The sequence below is a fragment of the Tiliqua scincoides genome, chromosome 3, assembly GCF_035046505.1.
Source record: "Tiliqua scincoides isolate rTilSci1 chromosome 3, rTilSci1.hap2, whole genome shotgun sequence".
NCBI lineage: Eukaryota > Metazoa > Chordata > Lepidosauria > Squamata > Scincidae > Tiliqua > Tiliqua scincoides.
Window position 1 is genome coordinate 64736561 of NC_089823.1, and position 19475 is coordinate 64756035.

At 43.1% G+C, this 19475-nt stretch overlaps 1 protein-coding gene across 3 annotated transcripts in view; it reads right to left on the reverse strand.

Moving 5' to 3' along the window:
- The window catches only part of PRDM15 (PR/SET domain 15), a 52000-nt gene that overhangs the window by 4192 nt on the left and 28333 nt on the right, over nucleotides 1-19475 (reverse strand). For 2 of the 3 annotated variants that reach the window (XM_066619679.1, XM_066619681.1), the window contains 11 exons: nucleotides 17322-17416; nucleotides 14804-14935; nucleotides 13906-14040; nucleotides 11606-11769; nucleotides 10450-10529; nucleotides 9076-9195; nucleotides 8059-8190; nucleotides 5651-5737; nucleotides 5316-5491; nucleotides 3050-3130; nucleotides 240-449 (listed from right to left, as the gene is read on the reverse strand). In XM_066619679.1, coding sequence (XP_066475776.1) covers nucleotides 240-449; nucleotides 3050-3130; nucleotides 5316-5491; nucleotides 5651-5737; nucleotides 8059-8190; nucleotides 9076-9195; nucleotides 10450-10529; nucleotides 11606-11769; nucleotides 13906-14040; nucleotides 14804-14935; nucleotides 17322-17416 — 1412 coding nt within the window. The remainder of the gene's footprint in view (nucleotides 1-239; nucleotides 450-3049; nucleotides 3131-5315; nucleotides 5492-5650; nucleotides 5738-8058; nucleotides 8191-9075; nucleotides 9196-10449; nucleotides 10530-11605; nucleotides 11770-13905; nucleotides 14041-14803; nucleotides 14936-17321; nucleotides 17417-19475) is intronic. The other variant, XM_066619680.1, reaches the window with a different exon arrangement.

Here is a 19475-nt window from a genome sequence, read left to right on the forward strand (position 1 = left end):
GGCTGCGGCAACAGCAGCATAGCACCTGGGGATTCCCCCCCAGCTCCCCCAGGACCACCACTGGGTCTCTGCCTTCCCATTCTCTACGCATCATAAAGATGACCATTTCCCAAATTCACCCATAAATATTTTGTAACAAACTCCACACACTCACTGAAATCACTTTTTAACGGGTCTAGTACCTACGGTCAGTTTTGTTGTTTCTCCCCTTTCCCAATATTTTGGTAAATGGTTCTTACCTGCTGAATGCTTTGCACAGCTGAATTGGTCTCATCTCCCACATTCCCTGTGAATTCCACTTCTTTTTCAGAATATTCACTGAAGGCAGAGTCTTCAGGCACTTGGGATTCCTCCTCTTCACCAGGCTTATGCTTTCGTTTATGGCCACGTTTATGAGCCTTCACGTGCTTACTTTCTGGCAAGTCTCCTTGTTCCAGTGCTAGATCTGGCTATATGGACAGAGTTTTGAACAAGACAGAATGTCACTGATCTTCAACAGTCACTATTCTTCAACAAAAGAAACTCCAAGATGAAATGGCTGAACTAAAATGTATCATTAAGTTTGTTCTAATTTTTTCTGGTCTCAATCAAGACAATGGTTTTCTTTCTCACCAAAAACACTGGGAAGACTGCATTAGTGTACTTTACAACTTTTATGAGAATATTTAGATGCGGTATTTCAACAACAACATCAAAATTTACTAACAGCCTGTTCCAAACTGTGTGTTATGCTGGTGCAGGCCCCTGGCTTAGGAATGTCACAAACCCGTGAGCTGAGAGCACCAACACAATGATGTGTGTTGGCCTGCTAGCACTGGCTCAGGAGGTAGGGCAGAACAGGAGGTAGATTGGACAGGATTGGCCATAGTGGCGCAGGCTGCATCCTAACCCTCGCCCCAGGCCTGAGCAGTCTTATATAGGCTGCTCAGGTTTGTGCCAGCTACATAGCTGACGCAGATCCAAGTAGTCCCATAGGACAGACTGTGGAATAATATAGTCCCATAGGACAGACTGTGGAAAAATATTCCCTTACCCCAAGTTGACATCCAGCCTGTACCTAACCTGCACTGCATACAGCGCAGGCTGCTGTGGCCTGCCTGTTCCAGCGCAGGTTAGAACTGCACTCTAAATGAATGACATAGCAAGATTAAAAAAACACACAAATCAAACGATTTATTGTCCCAAAGTGACACACAACTAAAAAAAGAGAGAAGAAGAGAGAGAACAGCAAACAGCTTATGGAAGAGATGTTCTGCTGTGACGAACAGTGGCAATTGTACTCCTCTTGCTAAATGCAAGAGAACTACCACTTAAAAAGTACCTCTTTGCCCACTTAGCAGGTGCATACATAGAGCTTTACATAGAAATATCATAAATTGTACCTTCTTGTATTTCCTGACCTTTGGATCCCACTATACTTTTTTTTCTTGTTTCTTTACTGATAAAACCCTCTGCACTGAACACATATACAGGCATCCCCTGGTATCCATGGGGAGGCATTCTTGCCCCCTCCCCGGATAAGGGAGGTCCACTCCCCATGAGTCCCACTACCTTTGTTGAGCTTCATCACATTTGTGCAAAGTGAGAATGTGTCTTGCTTGAACAAACAATATAAGCAGAAAGTTTATAGCAAGATAAGCAGGCCAGCAGCCTAGAAAGGAGACTAATAGCAAACGTTCACTTCCTACTTCCTGTTCACTTTTAGTCTCCCTTTTAGGCTGCAGGCTCCTTGTTCGCTTGTCTTGCTGTAAGTTTTCTGCTTACAGTGTTTGTTCAAGCAAGACACATTCTCACTTTGTGCAAATGTGATGAAGTTAAACGAAGGTAATGAGCTGCAAGGGGGGATGGGGAAAAGCGGATAACCGGATCCAGGGATATGGGATCTGCATTTACTGGGGAACGCCAGTACATCTATGTTTCAGTTCTAATGCATATACATAAAATCTGAGCTAGCTAAGGATAACACTTCATACATGTAATGAATCAGCACTAGTCTATGAAGGACGCAATCCTGAAAATGAGTTGGGCTGGCGCAAGTCCATTGTGCCTCCTCAGGAGTAAGCTGAGACACACAGAAGGATGAGGCTTGCATTGGTCCGGCTGGGCTCACGCAAGGCTCTGGGGTGAGTTGGAGGGAGGCGTTCCTGGACAGGGGGGAGGGCGGATAGTGGGCGGCCCCACGGGCAGGCAGGTGGAGAGCAGGAGATGGGGCTGGGATCCTGCAGTTATGCTGTGACTGCTGGGATCCTGCAGTTATCCCAACCCTGGGGAGATCGGAGTGGATTCAATTCGCTCCACTCTCCTCTGACCTGTGCCACCTCAGGAGGTAGCGCAAGTCCAAGGAGCCCCATAGGGGAAAGGGCACCTTACGCAGGGGTAAGGGAAAAAGTTTCCCCTTGCCTCTGGCTGAGCCACCTTGGGCCCCTATCCTGTGCTGGATCCAACGCAAGCCTCTTTGCTTGCCTGTTCCAGAGCAGGGTAAGATTGAGCCTGAAATCTTATAAAACAAGTCTTTATGCCACAAGACACTGTCATTTTCATGCAACTGAATTTCATATAGATTTCATGAAGTGAGTACAAACATCTCTGGATGGTGGGAAACTGAAGTGATGGGAATGCTTTCTAAGCCTTTGGGAATTATGAATTATAGGCTCCAGTGTGCCAACAATCCCTTATATTTAAATTCATAGGGTTAATTATACAATTTATGCATACGCTTTTATTTTTGCTCAACAGTTGTTCACAAGTAAAACAATGCAGATGGTGGACATCACTTTCAGCACAAAAACCCATCAGCATTTTTTTGCTTTCTGCTTATTGCATTTTCAAATGTATCTTTACAATCTCAAGAACTAGAAATGAAATTTTTAATTTTAAAATAAAATTTGGGATTTTTAGGATTCTAAGAATCAAGAGCACGCATGCTACAGAAAAGATCTTTAGAAGGAGCAACTTGCCAACTACTTTTGTAACCTACACAAACACCCATAACATATGGTAGGAAGGAGATTGCATACAGGTTTCATGTTTGTCCATGTTGGCACTTTACCTGCACAATCCCTATAGAAGAGGCATCAACAGTAGTGGTCTCTGGGAGCTGCTCCAAGTCATCAATCCGAACTGAAAGCACCTGGAAATGTCAATATATAATATGAAGGAATTACACACCAAAAGCAGAACTAACCAAGCCATCATGTACATGAGACAGTTGTGCTAATATGTAACTCGTGAATATGATTTGTTTTATACTAATTTGGTAATATCAGTACAATAAATTTAATGAACCAGCATTTGCTTTCTTGGTCATTTATGACATATAAATCATATTATGTAATACTGGAAAGAGCTGCTGGGAACAGCCATTACTCTTCTCTCAGTGCTGTGGGTGAGATCTGCTGGAAACTGAGCAGCAACACTGTTGCGTCTCTCAGTGGTGGTGCAGGAATTAAAACAGCAGCTCCTGCATACTTGCAGGAAGGAAGGAAAAAATTGTAAAGAGCCCAACAGCAGTGAAGGTGCATAAAATCCATCCCCCTGGTGGGTGTGGCAGGAGGAGCTTAGGTAGCGGATTCGGTGGGTGACCTACCCAAGGGCATGAACACGTGAGGTCCTAAAGATGGGTTTCGCCAGGCAGTTTAATTAAGCTAGGTTTTTTAGATTCATTGAGGGCCTTGTTGTGTCACAAGGACCTTGCCACGGTACTGTCAGGCTTAAAGAAAGTTCATAGACAAAGTCCTTCATAGGGAGCTGTACCGTAGCCAAACTAGGGCACACTAGTCAGAAGGAGGCGCTTAGGGAGCTGGCCAAGAGGACCTTGAGACAGCAGCCCAGAAGGACACTTCTTGGTGCAAACAAAGTTGGTGCAGCTCACTGGCTAGTTGGGGGCACCACTTGTGGTGGCTTGAAGGGGGCTACTGACCAGCACCAGCTGGATACTTGAGCACCGTCCCTTGAGGCTCCTGCCTGGTTCCTGCCCATAGGGGCTTGGTGGAGCCTCTCCCTGGGGGCCAGGGCCAGCTGTTGGGGATTCTCTCCACCCTCTCTAGGCTTGGGATGGGCTGAAGGAAGGGTTCGGGGTCACAGCAGCTTCCCCTTGCTGCCTCCTTCTGGCTGGAGCCCCAGGAGGTGCGAGCCCCTCAGCAGCCATGGGGCTCCATATGAGATTCCTGGCCGGCCAGGGCAGCCCTTCCCCTTCTGGCCAAGAGTTCAGTCCGAGATTTTGCGAGATCACGGGCCTCTGCCCGGCCCAAACTCCTGCGGTGCCAACCGCACTGTGGGGCAGCACCCCACCCCATGAGAGTGAACCTTGCGCCAGGGCTCAGCACTGTGGGTTTGGGGCTGCTGGCTTTGTCAACCCCTTTCCCCCATAGCTGCTCCGGGGGCTCCTCAGGTGTTGGGCGGGTGTTCCCCGGTCTGCCCATGTCTCCACCTCGCAAGGAGACCCCTGGCACGGCACCCAACTCTCACCCTCATTCCTCCCGTTCTTCCCCCATTTCAGCAGGGGGAGGCACTGGGTCCCTGTCCTGGGCTGACATGAGCCCTCCCAGGGTACTGGTTCTGTGAAGTTTGCCCAAGAATCTGCATGTGCTGACGTGCCACATGTCAGGAAGCACTAGTGTGCAGTTAGTGGGCATCTACTCTTGTAACTAATTTCAGCCCTTGGCCTCTCTTTACTCATGTCATCTCGAACATGCAGGTTATTATTTATACTAGCCCAGCTTGCTTTGAACGACACAAGCATTTTATAAGCAAAGTTAAATAACTTTAAAGTAAATATTAAGAGACAGTATTAAAAGCAACAAGTTGCAAAAACTACAGGTTAGTCCAGTTCCATACAAGCTTCAATTTGTACTAAATTCAGTGCAAGATTGTACTTCAATACAGTCTTCAATTAAAATCAGAAGATAAAAACCTTTATCTGTATTTTTAATGGCTTTCTTTACAACAGAAATTCTTTTCTCCTCTATTCAGGAGGGAAGGAAAAGCATATTTTAAAAATGGTTGATTATTGAAGCAGTTAGGCAAAACAGCCCTAAAGGCATTTCCCTAGTACACCGAGTACCTTGACATCAGGAGAATATGCACAGCACGGAACTTTCCATTTTAAAGGAACAGACTAACCAGTACATTAGTTCTGGTTTCTGCCCATTGTAATCAGTGATCTTTTTGGCCCTTAACCATGAAGATCATAAATGCTGGGAAAGGAATCAGCCTTTCAAAGACAAAGTTTTCAGCAGCCATCATAATGGAACAAAGTTCTGGAATTTGCCATGTGCACCAAAATAAAATTCAAAACAAGACGGTCAAATACTCACCTCTGGGTGTTTTCGTCTCATGTGACGACTCATTGACGCTCTGGTAGAAACCTTTGTCCCGCAGAGCTGACAGCTCTGAGCTTCTACCTTATCATGAGTCAGCTGAATGTGCTTTTGAAGCATGTAATCTGTGACATATTTTTTATCACATACTGAACATGTCCACTGCTTCCCCACTAGCAGCAAGCAAAACAAGAATTTTTGTGTTAGCATGTATGTGATTATATAGTATTATTTTACAGGAATTTCAACCACAGCAAATATTTCTAGAATTTTATGCTACAGAAATCCCAAAGAAGCAAGCTGCATCAGATATACCCCATGCAACTACTTACCTGTGTGAATTAGTTTATGGGTTTCCATTGTGTTCCTTTCACTAAATGTCTTCCCACAGAGCTCACACATGAAATCTTTGATTCCTGCTAAACAGAAATAATATTAACACCAAAATGATAAGCTGCTAAAAGGTACTTGCAGCAAATTATGAAATTTTGTATGACAAAGTATATCCTTTTCTTTAGCCATTCCTTTGGGCCCAATGTTATGCCAGTGTGGGGAAAGCAGTAAAGGAAAATGAACTGACAGAAAAGTCATTTCCACAAACCAGTGCAAACTCCAGCTGGTCACACTTGCAATCTCATAAGGTCCTAGAAGTCTTAAAATGGAACTACAGGCTCAGCACTTGTGAAACTAAGGAACCCTTAAAGCTGGACAGCAACACTGAATTTATAGCAAAAACTATATAGTTGCAATTCACCTTAGGCCAAAGCCTTCAGCTCTTCATTTCTTTCTCTCTTAATAATTCTCTTTTACCCCAAAGTTTACATGGTTCAAAAACTGAGATTGTTTGGACACAGGTCTTCATCCGGTGGGCCAGGTGATGTAGCAGGAAACATCTCACTGACTGCTGCCTGAGCCACTCCCCTAACAATGAGCCCAGCAACAGTGGCAGCCCTGACACTTCAAAGGCCAGGCAAAGAGAATTAAACCTCCGTCAGTACTAAAAGTGACAAAACAGAGGGCAAAGGACACTGTTGTGGCTACTTCAACCCCTGCCACAACACTAGAGCAGCCAGGGATGCCTGCAGGCACTGCGGTGGCCGTTATGCTGGCCTGGCTGGGCGCAGGAGGAGCAGCAATGGTTCCCCAGCAGACTGGACAACAACTTTAGCCTCAGCTGGCCCACATGCAGTGTGGGTGGGCTGACTGGGAGCTGGAGTACAAAAGGGGGGTGGGGCAGTTTATGAGGCATGTCCTGGGATGCCAGGAAAGATAAGAAGGCTCTGGTCCATGACGAGGGACTGATGGGTCCTGGTGAGAGAGGCATTTGGAAACTGAGGGCAGCAACCAGCCAGAGAGGGGGCAGCCCAATCCTGAGCTGTCCGTAGCGCCCAGGCTCAGCAGCTCCATGAAGGGCTCCCGCCAGATCCTGCGCCTCCTGCACTACAGTGGGAGGGAACTTCCCCGAGTACTACTTCCCCGAGTAAGGGAAGCAGTCCCGCAATGGGACTACTCTCTTTACAGCAACCAAAAGGTTGGTGCTAAAGTAAAGGCACTCGTGTAGGGTGCATAGCCCTGCACGAGCGCCTTGGATCCTGCAGAGCTCAGCTCTGCAGATCCGCCTCTCTCCCTCCCCCCAAAACGCCTCCCGCCCACCCCCTGGCACACCTCCCCCCTCCCTGGAATGCCTCCCCCACGCCCCCGGTCACGCGCCCGCCTCCCGTTCCGCAGCCCGGCGGTTTGGGAGACTGTGGAGCTGCGGAACCCGGGTGACTGCTGCGCACTAGCCCAGCGCTGGCTGGCAGCCTGGTGGTGAGCCACGCAAACGTGCCTTATGGCACGTTTGTGACTGTGGTCTGCGGCGTGGAGCTGTGGTGCGGACCTCAGGATTGGGCTCTGAATTTGGTGGAGTAAGGGGTTCAGCCAAGACGAGGAGGAGAATGAGTGCCATTCCTTCCCTGCTTGCAGTCTTTCACTTGGGTAATGACAGACTGGCCTCCCTTCCTTATGTCTTTGCAGCTTCCAAACCCAACCATCTTAAACAGAGGATCCAAGGGAAGGAGACTTACAGCCCAATCCTAGGCATGTCTACTCAGAAGTTAAGTTTCACTGAGTTCAGTGGGACTTACTCCTAGGTAAGAGTGCATAGGATTGCAGCTGTAGTCTGCCTGAGGTTTTGAGCATGGCGCTACACAGATAATGCTTCTCCAGGTCCAGGCTTTATTAGCTATTCCATTCCAAGGTAGAATGGCTTCTGAACAACATTCACCTTCTGAAATGTGAATGATATTGGACAAATTCATCGTAATTCCTGGGGTGTATTTGGTAAGAAGGGTAACAGCATTATCCAAACCAGCTTCTACAGATGTGCCTGATCTACACACTTAAATCTGTTTTATCCGTCATGGCTTCTTCCTTAGGAATCTGATAATTTTTTCATAAAGGGGCAAAAGCTGGTGACATGTAAAACTACTGATGAGAAAAATATAGCTAAGTAAAACGCTAACAGCACAATCCCATGGGTAAGCCCCATGGTAGGTGAGCCCCATGGGATTTACTGCCAGGCTAGTATGTATAGGATTGTAGCCTGAAAAATATGTGTAGAAATAGTATGTAAAACCATTACTGATATCACTGTACTTTGTTAGAGAATTGTAATACATTTCCTTCTTCTGCCTTTGACTTTCAGACAATTTAGTTTGTTCTGTGCAATGGTTGCATAGCCTCTCTCAGCAGTACTCACCTGTGTGCCTTTTGTAGTGCTTAAGCATGTTGACTTTCTGTGCAAATTTCCGATGGCACTCCATGCATTCATACTCCTTTATCCCTTTGTGAAGCTTCATGTGATGGCGCAAGGCATGTTTTGTTTTCATCCCTGTAAGGAACAAAAGCTAGGTTAAAACATGGTTAGGAAGCCTTTCAAAACTTTTAGTCCCAGCAACACAAAGGAAAAAGACTCTGCATGAGAATGTTTTAAAGTGACGACCCCCTCTAGGACCAAATAAACTAAATGCCTGTTGCATGCAACTTGGCTCAAAGTATCTTTGAATGTAAAAATCAGTCACAGAAAGAGAGAACTGAAAGGGGGCACATAAGGCTGTTTGTTCTACCAAAATTGGACTTTGAAATAAATATAGCGGTAAAAATTCTGAGGCCTCATGTTCAGAAGCGATTCAGACAGTAATTGTAATACAGATCATTGCCTGTGCAAGTCTCTGAGAGAGTTCATGCAACCACTGTGGTTGCTACTATCTGAAACTATAGTGGTGTACAAGACTGTTTCTACTGCCAAAAACTTTCACAAATCATTGGTGTAAATGAATAGCACCACTTACTGCTGCTCTTGCATCATACCTAGTACTCCTATAAAAAACAGCATTCACGAATTACTGTCAACATCAAGAATGTTCTAACTGCATGTCAGGTGCCCTAATTTACTATTATGGAAGCATATACATGACCAATAAAGAAGAAAAGAAAGACAACTACCACTGGTGCCATAGCACCACACTATTTGGTCGTGCAAAGGGAAGGAAGCTTCCAAAGTCTGGTGTGTTTTGCTGCAGAGTGATTCTGCTGTAAAATTAAAAAGGGGTAAATGCCTCGTGACTCTTCCTCAGCACAATATCAATGTAAAATGCTGAATTCCAGTTATATCGAAGGAACTCCTCTGATTAGCAATGAAGATTTGTATTTTTGAAATATGGGAGTACTTTGCATGGCATACCACAGATACTTCAGGATAAAAGGATGTACATACCTTTACCACATTCTGCACACAGGTATTCCCGGATATTATCATGGACTCGCATATGTTCTTTTAACATGTCCTTCCTTGCAAATGATTTACCACACTGTTCACAGGCATGACTTTTCACTCCTTAAAAAAGGAAGAAGAAAAAAAGAAAAGAAATTGCTATATCAGCAAAAGGTCAAGGTGAAAATGCACATCTGGGGTGCAAATAAAACTAAACGCACCTCTCTTTCAACATCTCTTATTAGGCAGTAACCTGACTGTCCCCCATGAAAAAGAGTTTTGAGAAATGAGACCGAAGCAGAGAAAGATACCAGGAAAGCTGTACAGAAGCTTCTGAATAACTGTAAGAAGTGTAGCAAGTTGCAAACAGAAGTGGTGACAAATATGTAAAATGAAATGGGGGGAAGAGAAAGATTTTAAACAGTGCTGACTAAAGAAAACTGTAGGTGATATTTTAAAACTTGCATTGCATTGCATCCTATATTGGAAGCATACAAAATAAACAACTGTATATGGAAGAGGACATCCCATCTATGTCCACTTATACTAGGGTTTAGGAAATTGAGGGCTATTTTATCTCCTCCAACCAAGGGCCGGGAACTACATTTCCGATGACTAGAGGTGGATGAAAACGGTTTTATATTTTCATGGATTTCAGTGTTTTACAATGTTAGAAGTGCAGAAAGCGGTGTTAAGTGTTTTTATTCAAAATTTACATTATAGCTATAAATTATAATTGCTTTAAAAGTGTACTAGGTAGGTGATATAGGTGGTATAGTGTCAGCAGATGCAGCCCAGTCATTACTTATGCACCCCTCCCACATTAAATAATAAATAAAAACAAAACAAAAAGTTTTCCTTTTTTGCAGATTTTGGTGTTTTTTGGTTGCTTTTTCACAAAAATGAGAAGTGCAGAAAGCTGTGTTGTGTGTTTTTATTTCATTATCACCATTTTCACCGACCTCTACCTATGACTATTACATCTAGCTCTGTCTGTATTAATGATCTCACCACTCCTCCTCTTCAGGATGACAGCAAATACAGCAGAGGCAAGAAGTGTGGAAGATTCACCCAATATGCAATGGAATACACAATGCACAATAGAGGATGGAGCTTCCTTACAATTATACTGCAACATAGTCTCTGTGGTCTGCATCAAGGAGCAACAGCTCCTCCTGGCCTTCCTATCCTCCCTCCCACAGTCTAGAAAAAAGGATAAGGTTTTGGGATCTTCAGTGTAGAATTCTTAATCCCCTCAACACAGAATTAATCATTGCAGTATATTTTTCCCGACAAAGAGAATTAATTTACAGAATTAAAATGCAGCAGCAGCAGCAGATCTTTGTTATTAAGAGAACAGTAATAAAATGAGTCTACCTGTATGAATAAGTTTATGCCGTTCTAAATTCCCTATGCTGTTAAAAATCCTTCCACAGATTTCACATGGATGGATATATCTAAAATGGGAAATAAAGATCAGCTAGTGACATTTTTTTCTGATCACTTTAAAATCTATAAATCTCAATGAGTACTCGCAATTGAAGACGTTATCTGAAACAGTTCCCTTGCCCCTTGGAATTATTCAGGGGCAAATCCAAACTCAGGATGGCTTAACACACACACCCTGGAGGTAGCAGCAGCTGCTATTTTCCATTGTCTCTCACACAAATATAATTTGAAGCAGAATATCATTCTTACAAACTTGTAATACTTTCATGTAACTCATGGTGAAAAGTATTTCTCAACTTCTTTTCTTTTTTGCTAAGGTAGTGGATTCTTTTAATTTTGCATTTCCATCTACTTTTCAGGAAAAAAGTGTGACTAATAGGAAAGTGTGATAAATGTGGTAGTGGACTGTACTTCAAACCTGCACCCTCTCCACTTGGCAATTATAGTGAAGCAGAGGGTGTAGGCTTTGGAGCACATGTGCAAACTCACCCGAACTTTAACTCAAACTATGCATTCTGATATTTGTATGACTGTGTAGCTAAAGGTCTCCCTTTACTCATATGTAGAAATTGCACAGATTGGACTGGAGCTGTAGCACAGCGACAGAGGGTATTTAACCCTCTCTGCATAATTTTCCTATTAAACAACTGTGCTCCCAAAGTGATTATTTAACCCTTATAGTACCACTACAGCAAATGGCATTTTAAGGGTTAAATAGCTGTGATAGAGATGAGAAACAGCACAAAGGCAAAGCATTAAAAACCTTCTACTTCTATGTCATGGTCCTTATCTAAACTGTAGCGCAACATGTCTGCTACATGTGAGTAAATGTAAGCCTTTAACTACAGTGCCATGTGGCTAAGGTAAACAAAACAGAAGCTCTAGGTCAAGGTTATAAGCCCATATTTCACCCTTGACTGTTGGTCACTATTTATACTTGCTAAAGTTTCACCACCATTCTAAAAAATGGTTTTCAGGTTATAATTTTATCTTTGGTTTCTTATGCATAGGTCCCTTGGAAATCAATGTGCATAGATTGCAGGACTGAATCCTCACTCCAGTTTTGTCAGACATATCTGCTTACTTCTGCACATTGGGGTCAGGTAGGTTCTCTCGATGAATGACCATGTGCGCATGGTAAGTTGCCTTCAAGGCGAAGCGCCTATTGCAGATGCTACAACCATAGCCCTTCTCCTTGTGCACTTCCATGATGTGTTTCAAGTACTCTTTTCCTCGACCAAATGTCAACTGAAGAATAAAACAATAGTGAATGCATTGCACTGGAGAGAAGGAGAAACACCTTTAGAAATAGGAACCACTAATGAATACAACTTGAGACAAACAGCAATGTCCCCAGAAGGGAACACAGAGTGTGGGGAGAATTTTTCCTAGATATTTCAGAAAAATTGTAAACCTATCTGTGGAAGGCAGGAGACATAGACCAAGACTGTTATATAAACAATTGCAAGCAGCATTTGGATAGGGGGAAAATACCTTATCATTGCCATTTTTATTTTCAGACTGATGAGGGTCTTTCAGAACCAAGGTTTCGAAAGTTATTCTAACTGACTAACTAAAGAGGACAATACTATATAACCTCTTGTTTTTTCTGCTCATGAAGTACAGCCTCTCCCTTTCTTTTTAAAATCAGCCATACGCCCTCTAATCATGTAGTGTTGCATCAGCTTATCTCACATTTGGCCAAAGGATGTTCTGCTTCACAACCACCAATTTTCATATAGTTGTGGGATATAAGCAAAGTCATAAAGTAAGACAGAAGATCTTTAAAGAAATGAAGACAGATGTGGGGATGTCCTTTGCAATAATGGAAACCTGAAACATAAGTTCTGCAGATCTGTGTAAGTGCTGCTTTCAATGTTAAGCAAAATAAAACGCCTAGCTAACCCTTCTAATAACTTCTATTATTCATAATTTCCATAATGTTATATATGAGCTTCACTAAGTTTGATGTGTAGTGACTATGACCAAGACATAAAAGCTTGACTTCTGTATTAACTAAATGAATAGTTTTAAATTTACAGCCCAACCCTAAGCCCCAATGGCACCCAGTGGTACAGTGGCACCAAAAGGGCCGCCACTGTATCCTGAACAAAGGCCAACTGCCGGAGTCTCTTTGGGGTACGGGAACAAAAGTTCCTTATTTAGCGGGCGCAGAATTGAGGAGGTCTGTACTGGGCTTCCAGGTACGGGAAGGGCCATAGGATTCAGTGGCAGACTCTGCCGCTGTCTCTGCCCTCTCCCAGGCCTGATCTTCCCCCCCAGTCTGCCCTGCCCCCCCAGTTTCACTCATCCCCCACCCCAAAATTACTCCCTGTACCCAGCAGGGCAACTTACTGGCCAGTGCTCCAACAGCGCATCCTCCCAGCACTGTGGCCCAGGAGGTCTGTACTGGGCTTCCAGGTACGGGAAGGGCCATAGGATTCAGTGGCAGACTCTGCCGCTGTCTCTGCCCTCTCCCAGGCCTGATCTTCCCCCCAGTCTGCCCTTCCCCCCCCCAGTTCCACCCTTCCCCCACCTTGAAATTATTCCCTGTACCCAGCAGGGCAACTTACTGGCCACTGCTCCAACAGCGTATCCTCCCAGCACTGAGGCCCAGTGCCAACTGGTGCTGGCCTTTCCGCAAGTGCAGCGGGCTTACTGCTGCCTGCGACATGCTTACTGCTGCCTGACAGTTGCCAGGGCAGCACACTGGCTGCTTGCGCTGCCCCAGCATAGGATTGGGTTCTTGGAAACCAGTCACACCTCTCAAAAAATCTGGATGGCTATATTATGCATATGAAAATAGGAGAATTTATTCAGAGTACTATGAATGGGAGTTTTAATCCTGAATTTGGAATGTTTTGTTTGGGGGGGGGGAGAAGCACCCACTCACATTTGGTTGTAATTGGACAACTGGCTACAGGTTGCTCCAGAGACCACTGTTTATATTTTAATAGCTACCAAGAAGATTCCCAGGAATAATTGCTAAAAACTTCTTACCCCAGATGGTATGTCTACTGAAGGTCAATCTCTCAAATTTCCACCACACATGTAATTGCCCCAATGGTTTCTTACAGGTGTGAGAGGTCTAATCATTATACACAGATGGAGCTGTCCAGTTGATCACATCTATTGTATTCATTTCAATGGAGGCAACTCACATTCACATGTGCATTCGTTTTTCTGCATATATGCTGACCTTTCCCTCCAGCAAATTGAATATTGTAGCCTGCATGCAAAAGAGCCCTGTGTATATGCCGGAGCACAGACAGGCCCCTGGCTCAGGGAATGCAACTGACCATCTTTTAACTTTTTCTGACATTTCTCGTAACACCTTTCCTATATGCCATTTCACCACAAAATTTTTGAAAGGAGTAAAACTACCTGGCACCTTTTGCAGCTATACTTGTGAGGCTCAGAATCCATGCTTCCATCTGAGTTTTCATCATTTTCCTCCGAAGAAATTCCTATTTTGCCAATAAACTCTTCCCTCTGGTGGTCATCCATGATTGCTATGTCCTATGCAGAACGAAGGTGAAAACTCAAATCTCATTCAATCCAAAAACTATGTTGACCCAGCAATAATACTTTACAATGCTTATACAGGGTAAGTCTCCCAAAACAGAGATACATGATTAACTCGTCTGCCCTTAATTTGAACATATGTTAGCAATGAACAACTGTCCTAAGCAGACCTCACAATTTCTTTGCCTGTTTCAAATAAGCTTGGATAAAAAATAATCAAATATGCCAGCCTCCAGCCTACCATAACACTACAAATGGAAAAGTCTTGCTTTTTGTTCAATGCCAATAAGATAAATCAATTTCCAAACTAACATTTCAAAAATATTACGTTCAAAAAATCTTTGTGATTCAGCAATATATCATCTTTCAATAGATGATAATTCCTCTCATCTTAGTCATGCTGGAAGAAGGACACAGAACACAAAATAACATCTTCTACTCCACCCTTACATAATTTCCCCGCTTATTTCAAGTTTCATAACATTCTTTCAGCAATTACCGAGTCCTTGAGATAGAAAGCTTAATTAATATGTATTATGGCTTCTAATTTAAACTTAAGGCAAGGAGGAACAACCACTGATTGATGTGGTTTTCTGATAATTTCAGAATTGGCCTCTGGACTTCATACCTTGCTGTGCCATTTTGGACAATCCTCTTCGTCTGCAGTCTCATACATGATGCCTTCTTCTACCTCCTAGCCAAAGTCAGGCCGTGAACCAAATTACACTGCCAACTGTCAGAAATTAACACACTGTACCTTAAAGTGGACATGAATATGATCTCTCAGAACATCTACCCTGAAGAATTTACGTCCACAGATCTCACAGGGATACTTCTTATCTCCATGAGTCAGGAGGTGCTTGTTCATATTGCTCCTACAAGAAAATATCTAAAAGAGAAGAAAGTGTTGGTGGATGATTTTCCTGTCAAATGTGAGTGATCTACATTCTCTTTTTGTTCTTTATATAAAACTGACCGTTTAATAATTAAATAAGTCCTCGTGTCTCTGACCTTGATCGAACTAATTCAGAAATGACAAGTTTTAGAGTTTGAATTCTAATACTAAACTATTCACAAGTCCTTGCAGTTTGTGTCCATAGCTTAATCTGCAAAAAGTTTAATCCAGATTTAATAAAACTGACATAGGGTCCAATCCTAACCAATTTTTCAGTGCTGGTGCCGCTGTGCTTATGGGGTATGCACTGTTTCTTGAGCCCTTCCTTCAGAGCTGCATTGCCCTTATGTCAGTGCTGGAAAGCACTGACTTAAGGGGTTAGGATTGCACCCTTAAAGTATGTTCGTCCCATAATAAATTTTATAATAAAGACTAAAGTACAAAGTGTTTCACATCCACCCATCCATCTCATTTTACCCTTCCTCCAAAGAACTCAGGGTGGTGTTCACAGTTCCTTCCCTCCTTTTGTCATCACAACAACCTTGTGAGGTAGGTGAAGCTGACAGATAATGACTGGCCCATGGTCACTCCGGAAGCTTCACGGCTGTGTTTATATAACACTTCTAACCTTGCAATGTGCTCTTTAGTATTTGAAATGATTGTTTTTTTAGTAAACATATGATTTACATACTGGTCATTCACTTCTTTTTTACAAAAGAGAGTGAAGGCCGAGAGAAACAAGACTATGCATGGCCACTTCCCAAAGACATAGCAGGGACTAGAATCTAGCAGAATAATCCGAGCGGGGCACCTTTGGGAGCATTTGTTGAGGTTCACAGGATCAAGACCAAGGGTGTCAAACATAAGGCCCATGGGTCAAATGTGGTCCCTGGAAGCAATTTATCTGCCCCCTGTTATAGCTGGGCTCTCCCAGTGTGATAATTTGGCTCTCTCATATCTTTGAAAGATGAACAAGATTTGCACATTTTCTCTTCTGTCATTTTCAGTTCTAAGTAAGAAGAAAGTACTAATTTCTGGTCATCATCTGCTTAATGATGTCACTTTCTGCTTAATGATGTCATTTTTGGCTCAATTCATTTTCTGTGTTAGCTTGGAGAGGGAGGGACTTCCTTCTCAAGTGTTTTTTTGCGCTTGCGTTCATCAGATCAGGACTATTCTGGTGGTATTGCATTCCTCTCAGCCTGCTCTTTGAAGTGGGCTGAGACACATTTGCCTAGTCATGAGTAAACGTGTGCACGTGGCTCAATTTTATTTTCCATAGGATTCAATACTTTCCTTTTAATCTATCAACTGCCAATTTCAGTTTAAGAAACCACCAACAACAGGTCATGACTCACTGATTTGGGAAACACTGCATCAAAATAAGGGTTCTCAAACTATTTACCTTGGTGAGCCCTGGATCCACTGCAGATGATTCAGTGGGTCTACTGTGTCATCCACACTAGATCTGGAGCTCATCCACTGTAGAGTAAAATGGTGAGCAATCTGGAAGTCGCTTCCAGGTCACCAGCTATTTTATTCTGTAGCTTCCTGGTCAGGTGGCTTGCATCCCAACAAAAATCAGGTCATGATCCACAGTTTGAGAAACACTGCATTAAATGTTTATTATATAACAGAAAATAGTAATTGGGGGATCACAATATAAGATTGGGGAACTGCTTCTTGGGTTTGTTGTACAGCTAGATTTGCTGGCATATTCTTAAAAATTACTGTAAAATTTATATATAGGATATTTGCTCTTCTTCCCATTTCTTGAGCAGTTGGTAATGTGAAACTGGTGGTTGTTTGTTTTGGTCTCCTCTCATAAGGCTAGGTGGGTTCTGACAGAGTGTTATTTTAAAAAGTAGGTGCTGGTGCTAAAAGGTTTGGGAACCACTGATTAAATGTATTAGCATTTTTCCCTTCAGTCTGTAAGTTTTATATAGACTTCTCATTCAGAAATATACATTTGATATAAACCCCAATTTAACAAAAAAGAAAAGAAGCTCAATCTTCATGACTGAACGATAACATCTCTCACAGCATGTTGAGTATTAGTGGCAGTGGAAAACTAGGAATGTCGCCCTGCTGTCAGTCTGGCTCTTTCCCAACTGACCACCTGAGAAGATAGTGCCCAAGAAAAATAAAAACCACTCTTGTATGTGGTTTTGCACAACATTCTTCTATTGTATCTTATGCTGAACTTGTGTCAGCTATGCAGTCTGGCTGGATTTGCCACAGCTGCTGTGAGGCTTGTGGAAATCACACAAACTGAATCAGTGCACTGAAGCAATGACAACAAACAACAACAAAAATAAGTCCCAAGGGGCACACTCTCAGAACTTGAAGCAAACTGATGCAAGTCATTAAGAAATCCTACCTTTCCACACACAGGACACTCAGAAGGTTCCTTCTTGTAGCGGACCATATTCTCTGCACTGTGCTCAAATTCCTCTCTTTTTACACGCCTCACTCCTTAAGGTAACAGTTCCCACCAAAAAAAGAAAAGAAAAACATAAACTAAACCATGCTTTCTACCTCTTTCTGACTTTCTTAATGAAAATAATACACACTGTAATCAAGACTGCAACAGTGTATGGAAATGACACTGGGCAAAATCAGCACTGCTAGTTTTAGATCTGAAGACAAATGTAGTGATTAGGCTGTGAGGCAGTGCCTTGCACTCAAGACCATTCTTGCAGGGATTTGAACTAGACTTTCTTGGTTTTGCAGGGATTTGAACTAGACTTTTCTGCATGGAAGCCCAACCCCTATCTATTGCTGCACATTACTATCTACACCAGGGGTGTCAAATTCATTTCAGACCAAGTGCCAAATAGCATTTATGATGCCTGCTGAGGGCCAGAAGTGATGTCATAAGGCAGGAAATGATGTCATTAAACAGGTCATAACCAAAAATAAGCACTTTTAAACAGGTCATAACCAAAAATAAGCACTTACGACCTCATTAGCTGCAAATGAACAGAAGAGAAAATATGCAGATTCTGATAATATTCCAAGATATGGGAGAGCCCATTTTTCATATGGGCTTCCCTTTCAGAAGTAATAACTCAGCACTGCTTAGCAGATGAGTCCCTGAGGGCCAGATAAAAGGCTTCCGCGGGCCGCATCTAGCCCCTGGGCCTTATGTTTGACACCCCTGGTCAGGGGTGTCACCCCTGTTTGACACCCCTGACACTGTCATGACCCTTCATAATGAAACAATAAATTACTTAGGGTCCAAACCTGAACTTGGCACACTGTCGCAAATGTGCTGCAAGGCATGTTTGTGAGTCTTACCGTGGGCCCAGCAATGGAGCTAGCCCAGTGCAAGCAGGCGCTAGTTGGAGTGCTGGGTGGCAGAGAGGTAAGACAGGGCAGGCAGAGGAAGTGTCATGGGGCAGGTAGAGGAAGGCGTGGTGGGGGAGGGAGTGGGTGGGAGGGTTAAGGATTGCAGAGCTGAGCTCCACTGGATCCGGAGCCCTGTGTTGGACCACTGTGGGGTTACTTCCCTTACCCGGGAAAAGGGGATGAAAATCCCCTTCCCCCAAGGAGCCACTGGTGACTGCCTGGTGTGCTCAGGATCCTGTGGTAGCCATTATGGCGCTGTAGCAGCCCCGTGCACCAGGCAGCTCAGGATTGGGCTGTTAGTTATTAAAGTAGGGTTCAGTGCAATGGGCTCTTGGCTAAAACAAATCTTGTACCATTGTTGTATATAAGGATACAACATAACCAATGTTAAAAACATTCTGAAAATATATCAAATGTTTACATCTTTTTTTTTTAAAAAGCCTTTGATATATAATACAGTTTTCCGAATACGTGGGGACTAGCAATTTGAATTCTTCGCCCAGTTAGAAAATGCATTGCATATATTAGCTATGTTAACACCAATCATCTCAAACTGCAGAAGTTTACTCTGCAGTAAATTGGTGTTAGGCAGAAAAGTACTTTACTTCTGTATTGCTTTTCCAGTCAAGTTTTTGCCCCCATGCCAAGATGAAAAGTAATAGCGGCTGGCTGTCCCATACCTTTACATTCAGTAAAGGAGTGTGAATAATGCTCCTTCTAAGAAGGAAATTAGTTATTTCTTCCCTGGAAGACAGAAGTATGGTAACGGCACTCAATTCTACAACCATCTGCAAAATCTTTTTTGAGCTTCCCAAGACAAATGGCAAAAATTTAATGACCAACTTTTTCTGATTAACGCTGAAACCTAAGGTAGCCATTAAGCTTATCTAGTCACAACCTTCCAGGAAGTATTTATGTGCTTGCTATGTTAGTTCCTTACAATATAATTGTTGTTTATGTTCTATATGGAGACAAAAACAGAAACTTTTCCAACCAACTGTATGAAACTCAAAGGCACGTCAAGAGGTTTTCATGCCAAAAGAGCCTTCATAAGCTGTTCATAAATTTCACTCAGTATAGGAACAAACCATGCCTTTCAAATAAACAGCCTCATCTGAATTATTCCAAGCTTTCTGGTATTCAGTGGTTCGTTACCATGAGTGAGAAAAAGAACCAGCTACAG